The 21108-nt window shown below is 45.9% G+C and overlaps 1 protein-coding gene across 1 annotated transcript in view; it reads right to left on the minus strand.

Moving 5' to 3' along the window:
• Positions 1 to 1714: 1714 nt before the first annotated feature.
• Positions 1715 to 21108, minus strand: part of MUC16 (mucin 16, cell surface associated) — a 48594-nt gene continuing 29200 nt past the window's right edge. Inside the window, 33 exon segments of the mRNA XM_039516209.1 lie at positions 1715 to 2247; positions 3578 to 3657; positions 4956 to 5000; positions 5124 to 5299; positions 6062 to 6129; positions 6279 to 6439; positions 6973 to 7127; positions 8149 to 8216; positions 8957 to 9120; positions 9476 to 9645; positions 10059 to 10126; positions 10251 to 10393; positions 10568 to 10594; positions 11472 to 11644; positions 12044 to 12111; positions 12236 to 12378; positions 12553 to 12579; positions 13457 to 13629; positions 14029 to 14096; positions 14221 to 14363; positions 14538 to 14564; positions 15442 to 15614; positions 16014 to 16081; positions 16206 to 16348; positions 16523 to 16549; positions 16949 to 17121; positions 18230 to 18297; positions 18391 to 18539; positions 19041 to 19067; positions 19883 to 20055; positions 20371 to 20438; positions 20534 to 20676; positions 20944 to 20970. Coding sequence (XP_039372143.1) covers positions 2149 to 2247; positions 3578 to 3657; positions 4956 to 5000; positions 5124 to 5299; positions 6062 to 6129; positions 6279 to 6439; positions 6973 to 7127; positions 8149 to 8216; positions 8957 to 9120; positions 9476 to 9645; positions 10059 to 10126; positions 10251 to 10393; positions 10568 to 10594; positions 11472 to 11644; positions 12044 to 12111; positions 12236 to 12378; positions 12553 to 12579; positions 13457 to 13629; positions 14029 to 14096; positions 14221 to 14363; positions 14538 to 14564; positions 15442 to 15614; positions 16014 to 16081; positions 16206 to 16348; positions 16523 to 16549; positions 16949 to 17121; positions 18230 to 18297; positions 18391 to 18539; positions 19041 to 19067; positions 19883 to 20055; positions 20371 to 20438; positions 20534 to 20676; positions 20944 to 20970 — 3485 coding nt within the window. The 3' untranslated portion in view covers positions 1715 to 2148.

The following is a 21108-nucleotide window of genomic DNA, read 5'->3' on the forward strand; positions in this document are numbered from 1 at the left end:
AAGGTTGCGTTCGGTGAAGTGGTAACAGCCCCTGCTTCCATTGTTTACAAGTGTTTTCAGCCCAGTTCCCCTTCTGTGGCCTATAAGGACTGTGTCTGTTGTTTGCTGCCCCCGGGTGTATTTGTGTACCGGCAGCGAGAATGCATTTGGAAGCAGACTTTCATGTGTGAATTTCAGGCCAATGCAAAGGTATCAGAACAACAGTCCTGGAGACCTCTGTTTGTCCACAGAACGGAGATAGTTGGGGTTGGTCCAGAGGTGAAAGTAAGCCGGTCCAGTCCGGCGTACCAGCAAGAGCCAGTACGCTGTGCTGGACCGCACCAGCTTCCATGGCAGGGACTGAAAGAGCTCTGGGCAGCTGCAGCCCTTTAAATCCTGGCCGCAGCTCCAGCAGCCGGACAGGGGCCGGGATTTAAAGGGCTCAGAGCTCCACGCAGCTGTGGGCAGCCCAGAGCCCTTTAAATCCCAGCAGCGGCTGAGATTTAAAGGGCTCAGAGCTCCCTGGGGCTGCGGGCAGCCCAGAGCCCTTTGAATCCCGGCCACAGCTCTGGCGGCTGGGCTGGGGCCAGGATTTAAAGGGCTTGGGGCTCCCCTCAGGGGCAGGAGCTCCGGGCACTTTAAATCCCTGCTCCAGCACCGCAAAGCTCGGGGTACCCCCCGGCAGCCAGAGCCCCGGGCCCTTTAATTTGCCCCTGAGCCCCGGGGGGCTCCCAGTCACCTCTTCAGCTGGGAGCCCCTGGTTGATTTAAAGGCTCTGGGTCTCCCAGCCACAGCCGGTGCCCCAGGGCCTTTAAATCTTGAGAAGCCACGCCTCTTCTGGATGAGGCCACGCCCCCTCAGGACTCCGGCAGTATGGGTAAGTCCTGTAAGTTACTTTCACCCCTGGGTTGGTCCTGCTTTGAGCCGGGGGTGGGACTAGATACCTCCTGAGGTCCCGTCCAACCCTGAGATTCTATGATTCTATAGCGTGAATGACAGCCAGGCTGGTTTTCCCCATCTTGCCCTGGCCTGTGTCAATCTTGTTCTGCCAAGATTACCTCTGAGAGGCGAGAGAGGAATCTGGTCTCCATGATCCGGTCAGTCCCTGGCTTCTCCACTGAGACCGCCAGCAGAAGGGAACGGTACTGCTAATTTGAAGGTGATTTTTGAAGGGAACAATGTGTGTCACATAGACCAAAAAACAGCTCTGGGGTAGTATCAGCTTTCAGCCACCGCTGACTTGGGCTTGCGATCCTGGGAAAATGCTAGTAACTCTCTTGTTAATAACAATCTGCCCCGGAAGGACCAAACGGATTGGATTTATTTCGAGGCTTCTTTAGGACCAAACTTAGGCATCTTTTCTTCCATCCCACCCCAAAGACTTCTCTGCCACTTCGGCACCCAGCCCAAAGCAAAGAGAGCCTCACAAAGGGATTATTTTTAGATGCTGAATAAAATAAACTCCCAGCCTTATTGGAATGATTTCTGATACTTTATTTCTGAATTTCAGTCTGTGTTCCAGTATCTGTCCTGAGTGACATGGGACAACAGTCTCCCAAATTCACAAAGAATTATATTTAACAATGCATCATTAACCAAAAAAAAAAAAGCCTCTCCTGGCATCATTTAAAATATAAAATTATTTTTCTCATTTGTTTAAAATACATACACATATAATTTTTTAAATGATAAAGCAGAAAAAAACAAAGTAGAATTAAAGTGCTTTTTTCTTGGGTTTGTTCATTTACAATAGTCAGTAACTAAAACACCATAAATTAGCATAATTTTAGTCTCCCCCTTCAGAAAAACTGCATAACACTGAGGAGCCCTGTAGACTGCATACATCTAGCATTCACTTCATTTTCTGTTTTATTTTTTTGGATGTATAACATTTGCTCAAAATCCCACAGTGCATACAAAAATAAATATCTATCCCCAACACATCTTCATTGCTGGCAGTTTTCCACAAATAATTGCTGGGATCAGTGCAAAGGTTTTCTGTATAAAGGCCACAAGGAAAGATGTGTCTCAGGCTAATCATAATTTACTAAGGGAAAAATAGAATGTTCTTTACTGCAGTTGTAAACATTTTTTCTCTCTTGGTGGATGAATGAGTCAGTGAGAAGAGAGACTTCTGAGTGCAAGGAGTTCGTCTCAGCAATACGTTTGTCAGTGCATTTTTCTCATGTCCAGATGTGGGAAATAGACCCCGTATATGCTCTGTTGGACGTTGTACAGGCCTCCCTTTCTTCTCAGACAAAAGGCAATCTGGTGGGAAGAAAGCAACGTTAATGCGAGAAATGTGAACCTTTGTATCACCTTTCCTCTGAGGGCTTAAGAGTGCTTTACCAGGTCGGTAGATATTATCCTCATTTTACAGATGATGTGACTCAGAGGCAGAGAGGTAAAATGACTGACCTAAGGCCACAAAGCCAATCCATGGCAAAGCCTCCAATTTCAGCCCTTAAGGGCTTGTTTCCAGAGGGGGGATCAACATGCAGCGATCGATCCACCGGGGGTTGATTTAGTGGGTCTAGTGAAGACCCACTAAATCGACCGCCGATCACTGTCTCGTCGACTCCGGTACTTACCAGAATGAGAAACATAAGGTAAGTCGACGGGAGAAACTCTCAGCGCGGTGCAGACACCGCAATAAGTCAACCTAAGGTACGTCGACTCCAGCTTCATTATTCACGTAGCTGGAGTTGCGTAACTTCGGTCAACTTAGCCCCATAGTGTAGACCTGCCCTAAGTGTCTCTCCTTTCCAAAGTTCCCTGTTCAGAATGGCCAGCTGTTTCCTTCCTGAACATCTGCGTACAATTAACCAGTTTTCTCTTTGCAACCTTTGTTGGCCTATCTGGAAAGAAGGATACACAGCTTGGGTTGTGAGAGCCCTGGGAACAGAGGACACTAAAAAGGAGACGCTTTCCTCCCTACCCTCAGGCCCCCCAGTAGTATCCCTGTTGGGAGATTAGCGGAGGATCCACCCATCCACATCCTGTGCAGCAGAGATGCAGCTGGAGTCTGACTCTGAAAGGGGACTTCAGCTTTCTTCCTATTGCTAAGAAGTTGGAATGGGAAGTATTCAGTGCAGTTCCTGAAGCTGGTCATTTGTGTAAAGCTATTGAACCTTCTGCACTCAGTAGCTCTGTGTCCTCACCATTCTGCAGAGATTTAGGGATGGGAGAGTGTCTAAGAAGAGCAAGAAAAAGAAGCCACTGGTCTTTTGGGGGGTTGACCTTACCTCCACTTTCCTGGTTTTTTTCCATATCCCTCCTTTATGCTTTTCAACCTTCTTCCTTAATAACGTATTCAATGGGCCATATTCCTCTCCTCGCTCATGTGAGCAGGCCCCATGGAAGTCACACGAGTAAAGCAGGGAGGATTTGGTCCAAAATGCTTATTGTTTTCCCATGTATATTGCCAGCCCACTTGTGTTCCCTGTTTGCTCTTAGCTTACTAGTTCATTGGTAGGATTTACTTTCAATGTGTCTAAATCAGCCAGAATGCCCGATTCCCTAATTCCCTTCTTTCCGGCCACTGGGCCACAATGGTACCTGTGAATCTGAGAAGCAGGACAGCAGAGTGGCCACTTACCAAGAAACACACGAGGAGGAGGAGAATCAAGCCAAGCAATGCCGAGAGACAGATGAGGATTATGGCCCAGAATGGGAGCTCTGGAAGGACAAGAGGACGAATTACAGATCTCTAAATTCACAGTCATTTGGGTCTGAAACAAGATTACACACAAGGCCTGGCGGGTGATTTGGCAGAATTCTGGCTACCGCCAAATTTCAAGGGCACTTGTCAACTTACAGGGGCAGTTTGAAAATGTGGGAGAGGAAAAAAGCTGATGTTAAATGCTCCCTATGTCTTTTCAGGGTTACTTCTCTTTAAGAGCCATAATCATGGGATGGATGTGCAGTGGCCTGTGAGTTTCTAGTGCAAAATGTCCATGTTGGTAAAACACCACTGCAACGGGCACTAATTGGGCCCTCTATTGGCAGCTGCAGCAGAAAGGCCCAGGACTGGATGGTTCCTGGATAGCAAACTCCCCTCTTCACCATTGATCAGGTCTCTCGGTGCATCTCAGGCCTTCCTGTTCTCTGCCTGTGGCATGCAGTAGGTTAGTCTCCTGAGGCCTGTAACAGTTGGATCTAATTCTGGCTGGTGGGCAGGGTGGGGGGTAGCTAGGTGGGGATGGAGGCCTGTGATGTACAGGCAGTCAGACTAGATAACCTGGTGGTCTCTTCTGGCCTCAAACTCTGACTCTCTACAGGGCCGGCTTTACGCCGGTTCCACCGATTCCCTGGAATCGGGCTCTGCGCTGAAGAGGGCCCTGTGCCCGCGTCTAAGGGGGCCCCGCTCTGGGGGTCTTCAGCGGCATTTCGGCAGCGGGGGGTCCTTCGGTGCCGCGGAAGACCTGGAGTGGATTCCCCCCGCCTCCGAAGCCCCGGACCGCCGCCAAGTATTCCAGTCGGGCCCAGTGGGTCATAAAGCCAGCCCTGTCTCTCTAGGCCTGAGGAGAAGCCTGGTGGTGCAGGGGAAGTGGGTGCTGCTGCTCCCCAGGATGTGGTGTTTGGTGGATACGCTGTAGTGCTGGGTGGATAATGCAAGGATTTCCCATGAGTCCCAAGCGTGTAATGGATTCACCATGGCCAGGCTCATTGCTCTTTTGCATTTGTTTGCTGCCAATATTGGCGAAGTCGAGTTTTACAGGCCCAAATGGTGACTGGAACAACTGTGGCAGTTGTGCTGGCCCCAAGGTATCTGTACCGGCTACTCATCCATGATTCTAACTGCTCCTGCTTGAGTGCTGGCTCCGTGCCGGGAAAGCCAGTTCTCTACACTCTTGTCCCCGAAGCCATGGCGATGTGAGTCTAAACCCACGTCTGGGCATGTTCTGTACTAACTTTCTGACGCTTCACGTTTGTTCAGTACCTTTAACGCGAATTGCTTCTCAAAAAACACTTACCCGATCTACCAGGTTCTCCTGCCATTGTGTTGAGAGGAGAATAATCTGGAAAGGAAAGAGGAACTTGTGAAGAAAAGGAGAACAGCGAGAAAGCAGGTTCAAACATTCCAGCAGAACCTCAACCGCAGCAACTTGCTCTAGTTTCCAGGGCTCTGCCCTGCCACTCACCATTAACAAGCAAGCTGTCCTTGTCCATCGTGTAGCTGTCCCCTAGCTGAGTGCCTCCGTTGGTGAGACGTTTAAACTCCTCATACACTTCTTCTCTTTGAAAGGCCCTGGAGGTGCTGTCCAGCATAAATTTGCAGATGGCGTTAATACCAGTGTACGTTTTCCCAGAGATGGGCCTGGAAAAGACAAGCCACCAGCCATTGATGTAGGGGGAGGCACACAACAGAGCACGCTGACATTTACTGAATGAGCTAGACCAGGAGTGTGAAACAGGGATGAAAGTCAATGGAAAGAGTGATAAACAGGTCAGGGCGGTGTTCGTGCTCAGCTCGTGCATGCAGATCTCAGAGCAATGTTTTGTTAGCACGCAGGGCGGTTTTCACCTTTAAATTACCTCTCTTCTTAGAAAGAGGGAGGAGCTGCTGTTAGGCTTACAAAATTCCATTCACCCTGGACAAGTCATTTTTCTGCTAGACAAACTCTTGCCTTCCCCCCCAACCCTCCAACTCCACCCCAATTATCATCTGGGATTGTGGAGAAAGGCGGGTTAGTGGGTTTTGTGCCTGGGCTGGTCAATTTTCATTACGCTTTTGCAAAGCTGCTTAATTTTGAGTTTTAGATGTGGGTGAAATTATCTGTTTTTGCCTACAGCTGAGTTGTGCATGAAAATGACTTTCCCAGCACAAATAAAAGCACTTTTTTTGGCATTTGCAGAAACAATTGAGGCAAGGCAAAAAAAGGAATGTGATTTTCTTTTCCCTCCAGTGAACACCCTCCATTCATCTCCCTGAGGTTTAGGCCAAGGCAGACAGACGAACGCAATACCCTCAAATAACATGAACCAGCACAGGCTCCTGAGTGAGACTTTCAATAAACATTTCATTGGAATTGAAAGAACAACAGTTCTTGTGTGATGCAGCCCGTGAGAAGAGACATACCTAAAGCTTTCAACTGAACAGCCAGCGAAATACTTCTGGACGCTGCTATTTCTGAAAATATTGTCAAGCTGGGTGGAAAAGGAAAAAAGAATGATTGTCACGTGGGCACAAACAGGAGTGTATCAAATTATGTTTGAACAAGAGAAAGGAGTGAAACCAAGGGCAAAATTCCCAAGGGATCAGGATCGGGCCCATTTGCAGACCCGTAGAACTTTACCGCTTTCTCAATCATCTGCTTGTTCAGTCGATGAAGATTTGAACTGGGTTGTTTCAGTTCGGACGAGTAGAAGAGGTTAGTGATGGTGAAGTTTAACCTGAAAGTCTCTCGCTGAGCACTGACGGGCGCCTGAGTCACTGGCTTAATAACTGGCTCCAAAACTGAGAAGAAAGAAAAGAAAGCAGTCAAAAATACAGTGAAGAGAAGCCGGCAAAGGCCCATTGGACCAGAGCTGTCCTGGTTAAGATGGGGAGACTGGAAGGAGCCTTGAGGCATTAGCTGAACTTGAATTTCAGTGGGATTTGAGTGCCAAACTCCCTTAATCCACTTTGAAAGCCCCAGTCCTCTAGTGTTTAAAAACCTTCCTGTCATTTCTTGGGGATTTCGTACATCCTTTTCTTTATTCAAAACATCCAAACTTTCTGAAATCCCAAGGAACGGTTTCAGTTACCCCTCCCCTTGTCTAACAATGAAAGACTGAGCGTGTCACTGGGGACCCGACATGTTGAATTGAGCCAAACGTAATGGGCCAAAAACCTGGCACGTACGCTCTGGGAATTCACCAGCTCGGACCAGGGAGGTAGAGACTTCTCGGTGGAAGAGAATAAAGGCAGAAACGTTCTCATCTGCCACGGGGATTTGCATTAACCAGAATGAAAGTTGGGCAGCCAGCTCTTCTGTATGGCTTACGTACCATTCACCCTGGCTCCCTGCAGCTGGTAGCTGCCTCCCAGCCATTGTGCGCTTGCATTCCTCGTTCCATTCTGAAATGCGCTTAGAACGGTCTCCTCACTGCAGTTGGGTGCTGGCTTGAAGTAGCAGTTGCAGTCGACCACTACAGAGCCAATCCTGGGGGCAGAGAGGTCAAGGCTCTTAAACAAACCGGCCCTCAGATGATCCCCTTTTTATGGGCCATGCTGCTATTTGAAATGTTCATGGAGGTTTTACAGAAAGCGGGTGCTGGATGTAGCCCTGGAGACATGAGATTGCTCTTTATCCACAGACCAGCCACCTGCTCCCCTTACAAAGTCTCACACCAGCGTTCCTAAACCGGTAGGGGCCAGCTCTGGGGGCTAAAAGAAAGGAGGGGTTTTATCTCTATGATCCATTCCATCCTTGTCCTCTGCTGAGATTGCCAACAAGCGCTGGGATTTTCAAAGGGGCCCTGAAGGTGCTTAAATCCCCATGAAAGTCAATGGGAGTCGGGTGCTTAACTCCCTTGGAAAATCCCAGTTAAGGATACCGGGGGGCGGGGAGGGTTTGATGTGGAGACTTGTCTAGTGGGAACTAGAGTAAGAGCCACCCAGTTCATTCCCCATGGGCCACTGACCCTCCAACGTGGGATAGATTCAGACCAGTTCCCTGGATGTGAGAGGGGTGAGCGGTGGTCTCGTGACCCAACCCCTGAGTCTCCCTACGACCCCAGTTTTGTGAAGAATGCTAATTGCATGAAATGCCAAGTAAGGAAACAGGTAGTTTGGTGACAGTTCTGTTGGCATGAGCAGCGCTTCCAGGGGCCGGCGGAGCTGAACCCAGGAATGTTCTTAGAAAGGAGTCCATCTCCAGCTCATCTGTCACTTAATACCCAGAGTTTATGACTCACTCTCAGATCAGCTCAGGAGATCAGCTACAGCATTGAGCCCAGCCTCAAGCCTCTTACTGATTTTAATCCCTGATATTTAAACCCTGGGCATGTGCGTGAGAATGAAGAGGTAAAGGAGTGGCTCCTATGAGTTATTCAGACAGGGCGGGAATTAAACTGCATGTCAAACTTTGGAGCAGAGAGGAATTCTGCAAGGGAGCAGGGGACACGGGGAAAGGCATGAGCATCTGCGCACTTTAATAAACAAAACTGAATCGTAGCACAAACCTCAAGCCTGTGACATTGCAGAACAGGAATCCGCCTTGAAGGTCACTCTTTCTGTACAGCTGGTTAATCTGAAAAAAACACGCCATTAGATATTTCCAGGAGTAAGGGGTGACCTCATGCCTGATGCTTTAGGGCAACAGAAAGACCCGGACATGGTTGAGGATGTGACTGGTTTTATATTTGAAATGTGCATCGTGTGGTAAGTGTTCTCATGGTTCCATCTTGACTTTGAGCATGGCAGCCCTTCTCCTCATCTTATCCCATCACCAACAGAGATGATCATTGGCTGCCATCTTGGTTAACACTCCAGCGACTGAACCGGCAACTTGCAGAGTTAAGAGCATCAATTGCTCTTTCTCTAGGTAGAGGTGTAACAGACTCATGTATTCTGTGGGTCAGGCGTGGAGGAGGACCCGTCGCACTCACCGGTGGGTTACACCTGTATATGTTGGGATCAGTTTGTGCCTACTCCTAAATTTGGTCATTAAGGTACAGGTGCCAACAGGCTGAGTTTAATAGATGGCCTCTGCCTTGTCTCTTTTAGAGGTGATCCAGTCTTGTGGTTGCTCTGAAGCATGGAGACCCCCCTCTAACGTAACAAATCCTGCAGCTTCTCATGAATGATGTTACACAACGCACAGGCACTATTGGGACTGGCAGCAGCAGAGCTGGTTGAAATTTGAAACATTGCCAATTTCTTTGTCCACATTTTGAAGGTCAACCATTAAAACTTATCAAACTGTTCCTGGAAGTTGGTGTGAAAATCAGATGGAATAGCCAAGATGGCTTCTGAAAGGTGGCATCTCACCTTGTCAGCAATGTCTTTCTGTAATGCTTGGTAGGCCGAAGACTTCGGGTCTGGGTTGGTTAGGTTTACATTGATTATTCTGAAGTTGAGCAGATACCCCACATTCTCTGGAGCCACTGTGGAAGGAGGTTCTGTAGCAGTAGCTATGTCTGAGAGGCGGAAACCTAAATAAATAGATTTGAAAAAATAAAAGGGTTAAGGGTGGTTTTTGGACAGCAGTTTTATCCACCTAACCAAAGGCAATCGGAGTGGGTCTGTGTTTCATTTAGATGAAGACAGCAGTGAGCTTTTTAACCTAGCTATTAGCTAAATGAAGAACCTCTGTGAAAGCACCAATATGCTGGACTGGCTTAGTCCTTGTGCCAAAGCCTGTGGACTGCCATAAACTGGAAATCATTGATGGAAGGGGAAGTTCATCATGTGCTGCTAGACAGCTCAAGCCCCGATGAAGCGAAAGCATGAATTAAAGTCTCCAGGTGACCCCTAAGGCACCGCCGGATGTTCTCTCTGGATGTTTACCATTCACATAAAGGCTGTTCTTCTCCAGGGTGTAGGGTCCTAGCGTGGTGATGCCCTTTGTCATGCCGCTCAGCTCATGATAGAGCTTCACTCTGTCAAACGTGGCGACTGTGGAGTTGTTCATGTAGCTGCAGACTGCATTGATCCCGGTGTCCTTATTATTCATAGACCTAGAGAATCACAGGTGGGCTTTAGGACCCGGCTGACGTGGACAGAAAATCACCTGCCTTATTTATGTTACTGCGAAAGCTGGCGATTGAGAAACCCAGCCACAGTCAGTCTTCATTCACAATCACAACAGCTGCATGGCAGAGTTGCGGGGGGGTTTAATTGACAGAACCAATAATAAAGTGAAATCGTGAAGGTTTAAGGGGGTGAGTTGGACTGACTTTCCCAATTGCAATATGAACATTCATATACAGGCGCCAAGGGAGGAAGAATTAAGTCGTAAAGACACGTGGGCAGATCTCAGTTGGGGGAAACGGGGGTTATCAAGAATTATGCTGCTTAACAACCAGCTGGGGTCTTGACCCAATTAGTGTCTGTCAAGAGAATGGCACCACCCCTACAAAAGAAATCTTACCTAAATGCCATCACTTTGCATCCAGTGTAGACAGGGCCAATGCTGCTGTTTCTGAGCAGAGGCTCAATCTGCCAAGGAAAAGATAATTTCCTGAGTCCGACACGTGTGCGAGGGGAAAATGGGGATGTGCAAAGGGGAGAGAACAAGAGCCGACAAATGAAACAGGCCGGGCAGCGTGTCTGTCAGACTTACATAATAGAGTATTGTTTTCTCTGTAGAATTGAATTTGCGGGAACCAGGTGTCCCCAGGTCTGTGGTGTAGCGGAGGTTGGTTAAGGTGATGTTCAGTGTGAAATGCCCAGCTGTTGGACTCTGGGGGGTGGTTAGGCTCAGAGCTGTGATATAGGAGAGAAAGGATCATAACATAGCAATATACAAAGCCGTCTGCACCCTCAAAGACACCCTCAGTCCCAACAGAACTCTACACTTCTACAGGGCTTTCGAGGATTCCTTCCCCACTAAGTTTCCTTTGAGAGCTTTAATATGAATTAATTTGATAAAACACTTACTCGGTCCAAGAAGTGCTTCGTTGTATTCTGTAAAGGAACAAAGATTATCATTAAGAAACAGGGCTGTGGACAGAGAGACTAAAAAACGAAAGAGGATCATAAAACAGATAACTCAGGAATGGATGGCCAGAAGCCGAGCGCTGTAGATGTGTATCTATCAAATAAGAAACCCCGTTGCTTAAGAACGGATGTATTTTACTATAATCTCAAAGAACTGCAACTCGGAGAGAAAAGCTGTGTATACTATTGGGATAAAAGCTCAGAAATACCTACATGATTTAGGAGATTAAATCCCAGTGATTGTCGCTGGGACCTAGTCCCCTACATCGCTCGAGTCCCTTTTAAAAATGAGACTTGAGGTAAAAATTTTAGAAGTGCCTGTAGGACTCAGAAGCTTAAATCCTGCCAATCCATGGGACTTGGTCTCCTAAGTCACTTAAGTGTTTGCGACCAGTTTACCCATGTTCTTAAATAAGGCCCCGATTCAGCAAAGCTCTTAGGCTTGTGCTCACCTTTAAGCACGTGTTATTCCATAAACATGAATGGGACACTTCTGTGCTTAAAGTTAAGGACGTGCTTAAATGCCCTGGCGAATGGGAGCCTAAGGCCCAAGCAGGCCATCTCTCACTTTCCTGTATTTTCCCCTTTCCGTCTCTTCAGGAATTTATTTTGTCAGACTATGGCAGCTGTCACCCCAATGAAGGAATGTTTCTATGGGGTGCAAGGAAATCAGCTGTTTTCCAAGTTCACAAATATTCTCCTCAAGTCTGGACTGATTTCTCTGCTGTGTGGATGTCATTTTCTTGTGTAGATTTTTCAGAGGTTTCATCTTTTTTATTCATACGCGTTAAACCCAGGAGCGATGTGAGAGCTCCTTGGAGGTGTGAGACCATCATCCGATTACCATTGACATAGAGGCTCTTGTTCTCCAGGTTGTATTGCCCTAACTTGGTGATGTCCTTTGTCATGCTGCTCAGCTCACGGTAAACCTTCACTCTGTCAAACTTGGGAGCTGTGGGCTCATTCCTGTAACTGCACAAGGCGTCTACTCCTGTGTCATCCCTGTTCTTCACCGACCTAGGAAATCAGACGTTATGGAGATTTCTGTTAGTTAGTGCCCTTGTCTGTGTTCGCTCTTCAATATGATATTAAACAGAACCAACTAAACTCAAGCTGCACTATCCAGAGGGACAGGATAATGGTTTGAATTTGGATTTAACGGAAGCTTATGGAAATATCACAATATCATTATGAAATCAATGTTATGAAAAAAAGGGTATCTCAGAAATCACAGCAGCTTTCATGATGCTGGTTCCCAGGTACTAAATGCCGGCCACTGGTGGTGGTTAGATACATGGATATTTTAAATACTGAAGAAAATGGAAAAGGGACTATACATTGTTAGTTATTAGTGTGTCCATCGAATGTACATGAAGCCCTACAGTGCAGCGTAACTGAAGAATATTCCATCCTTACCTAAATGCCATCACTTTGCATCCAGTGTAGATAGGGCCAATGCTGCTGTTTCTGAGCAGAGGCTCAATCTGCCAAGGAAAAGATAATTTCCTGAGTCCGACACGTGTGCGAGGGGAAAATGGGGGTGTGCAAAGGGGAGAGAACAAGAGCCAACGAATGAAACAGGCCGGGTAGCGTGTCTGTCAGACTTACATAATAGAGTATTGTTTTCTCTGTAGAATTGAATTTGCGGGAACCCGGTGTCCCCAGGTCTGTGGTGTAGCGGAGGTTGGTTAAGGTGACGTTCAGTGTGAAATGCCCAGCTGTTGGACTCTGGGGGGTGGTTAGGCTCAGAGCTGTGATATAGGAGAGAAAGGATCATAACATAGCAATATACAAAGCCGTCTGCACCCTCAAAGACACCCTCAGTCCCAACAGAACTCTACACTTCTACAGGGCTTTCGAGGATTGCTTCCCCACTAAATTTCCTTTGAGAGCTTTAATATGAATTAATTTGATAAAACACTTACTCGGTCCAAGAAGTGCTTCGTTGTATTCTGGAAAGGAACAGAAATTATCATTAAGAAACAGGGCTATGGACAGAGAGACTAAAAAACGAAAGAGGATCATAAAACAGATAACTCAGGAATGGACGGCCAGAAGCCGAGCACTGTAGATGTGTATCTATCAAATAAGAAACCCCGTTGCTTAAGAACGGGTGTATTTTACTATAATCTCAAAGAACTGCAACTCGGAGAGAAAAGCTGTGTGTACTGTTGGGATAAAAGCTCAGAAATACCTACATGATTTAGGAGATTAAATCCCAGTGATTGTCACTGGGACCTAGTCCCCTACATCGCTCAGGTCACTTTTAAAAATGGGACTTAAGGTAAAAATTTTAGAAGTGCCTGTAGGACTCAGAAGCTTAAATCCTGCCAATCCATGGGACTTGGTCTCCTAAGTCACTTAAGTGTTTGCGACCAGTTTACCCATGTTCTTAAATAAGGCCCTGATTCAGCAAAGCTCTTAGGCTTGTGCTCATCTTTAAGCACGTGTTATTCCATAAACATAAACAGGACACTTCTGTGCGTAAAGTTAAGGACGTGCTTAAATGCCCTGGCGAATGGGAGCCTAAGGCCCAAGCAGGCCATCTCTCACTTTCCTGTATTTTCCCCTTTCCATCTCTTCGGGAATTTATTTTGTCCTACTATGGCAGCTGTCACCCCAATGAAGGAGTGTTTCCATGGGATGTAAGGAAATCAGCTGTTTTCCGAGCTCACAAATATTTTCCTCAAGTCTGGACTGATTTCTCTGCTGTGTGGATGTCATTTTCTTATGTAGATTTTTCAGAGGTTTCATCTTTTTTATTCATACGCGTTAAACCCAGGAGCGATGTGAGAGCTCCCTGGAGGTGTGAGACCATCATCCGATTACCATTGACATAGAGGCTCTTGTTCTCCAGGTTGTATTGCCCTAACTTGGTGATGTCCTTTGTCATGCTGCTCAGCTCACGGTAAACCTTCACTCTGTCAAACTTGGGAGCTGTGGGCTCATTCCTGTAGCTGCACAAGGCGTCTACTCCTGTGTCATCCCTGTTCTTCACCGACCTAGGAAATCAGACGTTATGGAGATTTCTGTTAGTTAGTGCCCTTGTCTGTGTTCGCTCTTCAATATGATATTAAACAGAACCAACTAAACTCAAGCTGCACTATCCAGAGGGACAGGATAATGGTTTGAATTTGGATTTAACGGAAGCTTATGGAAATATCACAATATCATTATGAGATCAATGTTATGAAAAAAAGGGTATCTCAGAAATCACAGCAGCTTTCATGATGCTGGTTCCCAGGTACTAAATGCCGGCCACTGGTGGTGGTTAGATACATGGATATTTTAAATACTGAAGAAAATGGAAAAGGGACTATACATTGTTAGTTATTAGCGTGTCCATCAAATGTACATGAAGCCCTACACTGCAGCGTAACTGAAGAATATTCCATCCTTACCTAAATGCCATCACTTTGCATCCAGTATAGATAGGGCCAATGCTGCTGTTTCTGAGCAGAGGCTCAATCTGCCAAGGAAAAGATAATTTCCTGAGTCCGACATGTGTGCAGGGGGGAAATGGGGATGTGCAAAGGGGAGAGAACAAGAGCCGACAAATTAAACAGGCCGGGTAGCGTGTCTGTCAGACTTACATAATAGAGTATTGTTTTCTCTGTAGAATTGAATTTGCGGGAACCCGGTGTCCCCAGGTCTGTGGTGTAGCGGAGGTTGGTTAAGGTGATGTTCAGTGTGAAATGCCCAGCTGTTGGACTCTGGGGGGTGGTTAGGCTCAGAGCTGTGATATAGGAGAGAAAGGATCATAACACAGCAATATACAAAGCCGTCTGCATCCTCAAAGACACCGTCAGTCCCAACAGAACTCTACACTTCTACAGGGCTTTCGAGGATTCCTTCCCCACTAAGTTTCCTTTGAGAGCTTTAATATGAATTAATTTGATAAAACACTTACTCGGTCCAAGAAGTGCTTCGTTGTATTCTGGAAAGGAACAGAAATTATCATTAAGAAACAGGGCTGTGGACAGAGAGACTAAAAAACGAAAGAGGATCATAAAACAGATAACTCAGGAATGGATGGCCAGAAGCCGAGTGCTGTAGATGTGTATCTATCAAATAAGACACCCCGTTGCTTAAGAACGGGTGTATTTTACTATAATCTCAAAGAACTGCAACTCGGAGAGAAAAGCTGTGTGTACTGTTGGGATAAAAGCTCAGAAATACCTACATGATTTAGGAGATTAAATCCCAGTGATTGTCACTGGGACCTAGTCCCCTACATCGCTCAAGTCACTTTTAAAAATGGGACTTAAGGTAAAAATTTTAGAAGTGCCTGTAGGACTCAGAAGCCTAAATCCTGCCAATCCATGGGACTTGGTCTCCTAAGTCACTTAAGTGTTTGCGACCAGTTTACCCATGTTCTTAAATAAGGCCCCGATTCAGCAAAGCTCTTAGGCTTGTGCTCACCTTTAAGCACGTGTTATTCCATAAACATGAATGGGACACTTCCGTGCTTAAAGTTAAGGACGTGCTTAAATGCCCTGGCGAATGGGAGCCTAAGGCCCAAGCAGGCCATCTCTCGCTTTCCTGTATTTTCCCCTTTCCGTCTCTTCAGGAATTTATTTTGTCCGACTATGGCAGCTGTCGCCCCAATGAAGGAATGTTTCTATGGGGTGCAAGGAAATCAGCTGTTTTCCAAGTTCACAAATATTTTCCTCAAGTCTGGACTGATTTGTCTGCTGTGTGGATGTCATTTTCTTGTGTAGATTTTTCAGAGGTTTCATCTTTTTTATTCATACGCGTTAAACCCAGGAGCGATGTGAGAGCTCCCTGGAGGTGTGAGACCATCATCCGATTACCATTGACATAGAGGCTCTTGTTCTCCAGGTTGTATTGCCCTAACTTGGTGATGTCCTTTGTCATGCTGCTCAGCTCACGATAAACCTTCACTCTGTCAAACTTGGGAGCTGTGGGCTCATTCCTGTAGCTGCACAAGGCGTCTACTCCTGTGTCATCCCTGTTCTTCACCGACCTAGGAAATCAGACGTTATGGAGATTTCTGTTAGTTAGTGCCCTTGTCTGTGTTCGCTCCTCAATATGATATTAAACAGAACCAACTAAACTCAAGCCGCACTATCCAGAGGGACAGGATAATGGTTTGAATTTGGATTTAACGGAAGCTTATGGAAATATCACAATATCATTATGAAATCAATGTTATGAAAAAAAGGGTATCTCAGAAATCACAGCAGCTTTCATGATGCTGGTTCCCAGGTACTAAATGCCGGCCACTGGTGGTGGTTAGATACATGGATATTTTAAATACTGAAGAAAATGGAAAAGCGACTATACATTGTTAGTTATTAGCGTGTCCATCGAATGTACATGAAGCCCTACACTGCAGCGTAACTGAAGAATATTCCATCCTTACCTAAATGCCATCACTTTGCATCCAGTGTAGATAGGGCCAATGCTGCTGTTTCTGAGCAGAGGCTCAATCTGCCAAGGAAAAGATAATTTCCTGAGTCCGACACGTGTGCAGGGGGAAAATGGGGTTGTGCAAAGGGGAGAGAACAAGAGCCGACAAATGAAACAGGCCGGGCAGCGTGTCTGTCAGACTTACATAATAGAGTATTGTTTTCTCTGTAGAATTGAATTTGCGGGAACCCGGTGTCCCCAGGTCTGTGGTGTAGCGGAGGTTGGTTAAGGTGATGTTCAGTGTGAAATGCCCAGCTGTTGGACTCTGGGGGGTAGTTAGGCTCAGAGCTGTGATATAGGAGAGAAAGGATCATAACACAGCAATATACAAAGCCGTCTGCACCCTCAAAGACACCCTCAGTCCCAACAGAACTCTACACTTCTACAGGGCTTTCGAGGATTCCTTCCCCACTAAGTTTCCTTTGAGAGCTTTAATATGAATTAATTTGATAAAACACTTACTTGGTCCAAGAAGTGCTTCGTTGTATTCTGGAAAGGAACAGAAATTATCATTAAGAAACAGGGCTATGGACAGAGAGACTAAAAAACGAAAGAGCATAAAACAGATAACTCAGGAATGGACGGCTGAAGCCAAGCGCTGAAGATTCCAATGCTGCTTCACAGCTCTTGGGAATTAATTGGTGTGTGATGTAGAAAGCTAATAGCCGCAGTGTAATGGCTTGGATTTAAAGCCACTCCAGGCATGTAAATTATTAGATGCAATGTACACATAAACAGAGCACGCAGGGTATGGAAGAAGCTGCGCACAGTGGATGTAGCTGTATGTATACAGTGAATTGTGCGTGTGTTGCAGAGTGTTACATTGCTTTTTCCATTCTTAACACCGTGCCTGCCACAGGAGTGAACAAGAGGCCGTTAGTTATTTACCATTGACGTAGAGGCTGCTGTTGTCCAGGTTGTAAGGACCTAATTTAGTGATGTCTCTTGTCTTGTTGCTCAGCTCGTGGTAAACCTTCGCTCTGTCAAACTTGGGTCTGGTGAAGTCCTTTCGGTAGGTGCAGAGGGCATCGACGCGCGTGCCGTCGCCATTCTTCACAGGGCTGGGGACAACAGGACAAGTAAGTTTCATGTGATTTTTTTTCCCTATCCATTTATAACATTGGAAAATTTTAAAAAGCTTCAGGAAAAAAATCAATCTGCTCTATTTGGAGATGAAATAAAATGCTAGGTAAGGTAACTAGTGGGTTTGCCAACGTTTTAAATCTGTCGACCACTTTGTGAGAGAGAAATCCTCTCCTGGACCCATTTCCCCTCCTCACTCCCTACCTGCCCTCCCCTCCACCCCAAATGGTTGGTTCTCAATGCAGTTGCTGCCCACAGACCATCAGGTAAAATCCTCTGAAATCTGCAGCATGTTAAGTCTGCAGAAAAATAACAAAGTAGAGAAGGTTTGTTTTCCCCTCACAAAGCTAACATTAACAAGGATAGATTAACATATTAGTTGTTGATCTAAGGTACTTGTTGGGCCCTCATTGCTCTAGTATCCAAGAACCTCACACTTTTTAATGTATTTATCCTCACAATACCGCTGGGAGGAGCAGCAGTATGATTATCCCCAGTTTACAAATTGGGAGGTGAGTCAGAGAGACTAAGTGACTCACCCAAGGTCACAGTGAATGGTTGTGGCAGAGCAGGGAATGGAACCCAGGCCTCCAAGGTGCCATCCTTCCTCTCTAATTAAATTTAACAAGCACGTCCGATGCTGTCAGCCATAAGGCAAATGATAACCATATAGCATAGGCCACCTCCATTCTTGTGTGTCATTGTGAAGCTGGTTAGTCGAGATGCGCTCGCTACCAGTCTACCTTTGGTGGATGAGGACGATGCATTTTCAGGAAGGCCCTGGAGTTTACAAACACCTCCTTGGTCCAACAGAATCAAAGTGTGTTGAACTTTAGGGTGTGGCATAAGCCCCATCAGTTCCCCCAGACCTTTCCCATGGAGGGAGGTGAATCTGATTTGCCTCTTTTAGGGATAACGATCTGTTTAGTTAACTTAAAATAGGGCACAGTATTATTTCTCAGTGAGGCATATGTGCCAAGGGGCAATTGTGACGGGTTCATGTTATACTTTTAATAAATAAAGAATCAAGCAGAATAAATAGTAAATACGATATAAAACAAAAAGCCTTCTTCCCACTGTTCTTACCTATAAGCTATCACTTTGCATCCTTTGTAGTCTGAGCCGATGCTGCTGTTTGTGAGCAGTGGGTCAAGCTGGCAAAAGAGAGGATTTCATGAGTCCATCACACAGAGATAATTGCAGCCCCTCCAAAAGACTGGACGTGACTTGGACTTAGACACACTTACCAAAGAGATCAGCACTTTCTCTGTATTATTGAATTTCAAGGAATTGGGGGTTCCTAGCTGGGAAGTGTACTGGAGATTGGTTATGGTGAAGTTCACAGTGAAATGTTCGACTGTTGGAGCAGGAGCACTGGTTGCAGTTGGCATCGTAGCTGGGAAAATGGTGAATAACAGTTTTAACTTAAAGACAGGTATTACTCCCAAAAACACACTAAAATGCATTAACCCAGTGTAGTGTCAATATTCCACACCAGATGTTTAAAGGAAAACCTTAGGAGAGCTAATTAATAAATGCATGGATGTTCAGGCCAGAAGAGACTGTTAGATTATCTAGTGCAGCCTCTTATATAACAGCGATCGTAGAATTTCATCCAGCTACCCCTGTACAGAGGCCAGTAACTTGTGTTTGACTAAAGCAGCTCTCCCAGAAAGGTATCCGGTCTTGGTGTGAAGATATCAAGAGATGGAGAATCCACCACTTCCCTTGGCAGCTCGGCAGTCACTTTCAGTGTGAAAAATGTGTGCCTTATTTCTAATTTTAGTTCAATTATAATATCAACCAATGAAAAGGTGTCTAAACAGGCGTCATCACTCCCTCTTCTCTGCTAACTTTGCAAAGCTTTACGACCTTTTCAGTTCTGAAAGATACTTACTTGGCACAGAACGCGCTTCATTGTAACCTGCAAAGGGAAGGGACAGTAATAGAATCAGAGAGGCAGGCAGGGGATGAATGACGAGAAATCGATTTGGAGACGTCTGGATAAATGAAACGTTCCACAACAGGATGACCCATTCAACGCAGCTAATGGGGGGTTTCATTTTGGTGGGGTGCACGGTGGGGTACATTTTGGTGGGGTACATGGGGGGTACATTTTGGTGGGGTGCACGGTGGGGTACATTTTGAAAAGATTGCTCAATGCTCTGTGGAGAAGGAAAATTTTTCCAAAGCCCGAGCCCCACTACCCCAGACCCAGTCCCCACCGCCCAAGGTCAGAGCCAAAGTCCAAGGGCACCAGCCCTGGCTGAGTAGCAGGGCTCAGGTTACAGGCTCCCTGCCTGGGGCTGAAGCCCTCGGGCTTCGGCTTTGGTCCTGGGGCGGTGAGGCTCAGGCTTTGGCTTTGGGCCCCCCCGCCCGGGACGGTGGGGCTCAGGTGGGCTCGGTTCCCCCCTCCTGGGGTCGTGTAGTGGTTTTTGTTGCCAGGAGGGGGTCACGGTGAAATGAAGTTTGAGAACCCCTGAACTACTACATTGGTCTGAACTTAAACCCAGTGGAGATAAGTGGCTTAATTGGAGGCAGATGCACAGAGGGTGAGGAGGGGAAGTTTGTGTAGAGGATGCAACTGTGTGAATACAAAGCACTTTCACCCAAACAATGGCACATTTTAAACCCTGCTCATCTGTTTTGCAGTCACTGCTACACTATTTCTTTCATTCGTTAGGCATTTATGGGCCATGTGATTGTATCCCTGCAGCTATAAAGGAACCAGCTGTTTACCATTAACATAAAGGCTCTTGTCAGCCAGGCTGTAGGGTCCTAACTTGGTGATTCCACTTGTTTTGTTGCTCAGCTCATGGTAAACCCTCACTCTGTCGAACCTGGATGTGGTAGAGTCCGTTCTGTAGGTGCAGAGGGCATCTACGCTGGTGTCATCTCCATTATTCACAGGCCTAGAGAAAGCAGGACATGTTCTTGTTTGCTCCTGAGCTCTCTGATATTCATGCTAGATATTTCTGTATTTGCTTACACAATCCTATTATGAGATGCATCTGCCAAAATTGTGAAATTAACTTCAACCCAAATAGATGAAAGCATGAAATAAAATGTATTTACGGAGATGTGTGCATTGAAAATGACAGTGTAGATGGTTTCTTGTTACAATACTAAAATTAACAAGAAGGGCAGTAAAGAGACCTCTGTGTGTATTACATTATAGCATCAGATGGAAGAATATGAACAAATCTTCCAAAGCTTATTATCCTTACCTATAAGTCATCACTCTGCATCCCATATAGACAGGGCCAATGCTGCTGTTTTTGAACAATGGGTCAAGCTGGCAAAGAAAAAGATGTCATGAGTCCATCATGCCGAGAGAATCATAATACCAAAAAGAACGAAAAAGGAATGAATGAAGCAATTCACACTTACCAAAGAGGTCAGGACTTTTTCTGTAGCATTGAATTTATCGGAATTTGGGGTTCCTAAGTGGAATGTGTATTGGAGATTTGTGATGGTGAAGTTCACCGTGAAATAGTCAACTGTTGGAGCTGGAATTGTAGTTGGCATCACAGCTGGAAAAAAGTGAATAGCAACCAGAAATTTAAATCAAATCATTTCCCCCTACGGACTTATTTAAAAAAAATCTGTTGGCTGCTGGCACAGCTGCACACAAAGTATTCAATGAGGTTTTAGTCTTTCAATCGGAAAACTGGTCCTTATGAAAGGAGCTGGCCCACTGAACCACCAGCATATTGCTGGTTCTGATTTATTTTAGACTTCCTGTAGATTGACACTCTAATGTATAGTTTCAATATACACCAGTTCTTAAAGACACTTACTTGGCGGAGGGTTTGCTTCGTTGTAACCTGGAAAGGAAAGAGACAATAAATAAAGGTCATGCTAGGCAGCTGGGAAAGGAAGACAGAGAACTGACCGCAAAAACAATTCCATGAAACTTAAAGCAGGAAGTGTTACTTTGTTTTACACAGGCGTGGCCTGGGTCC

Source organism: Mauremys reevesii, linkage group 26 (genome assembly GCF_016161935.1).
Source record: "Mauremys reevesii isolate NIE-2019 linkage group 26, ASM1616193v1, whole genome shotgun sequence".
NCBI classification, from domain to species: Eukaryota; Metazoa; Chordata; order Testudines; family Geoemydidae; genus Mauremys; species Mauremys reevesii.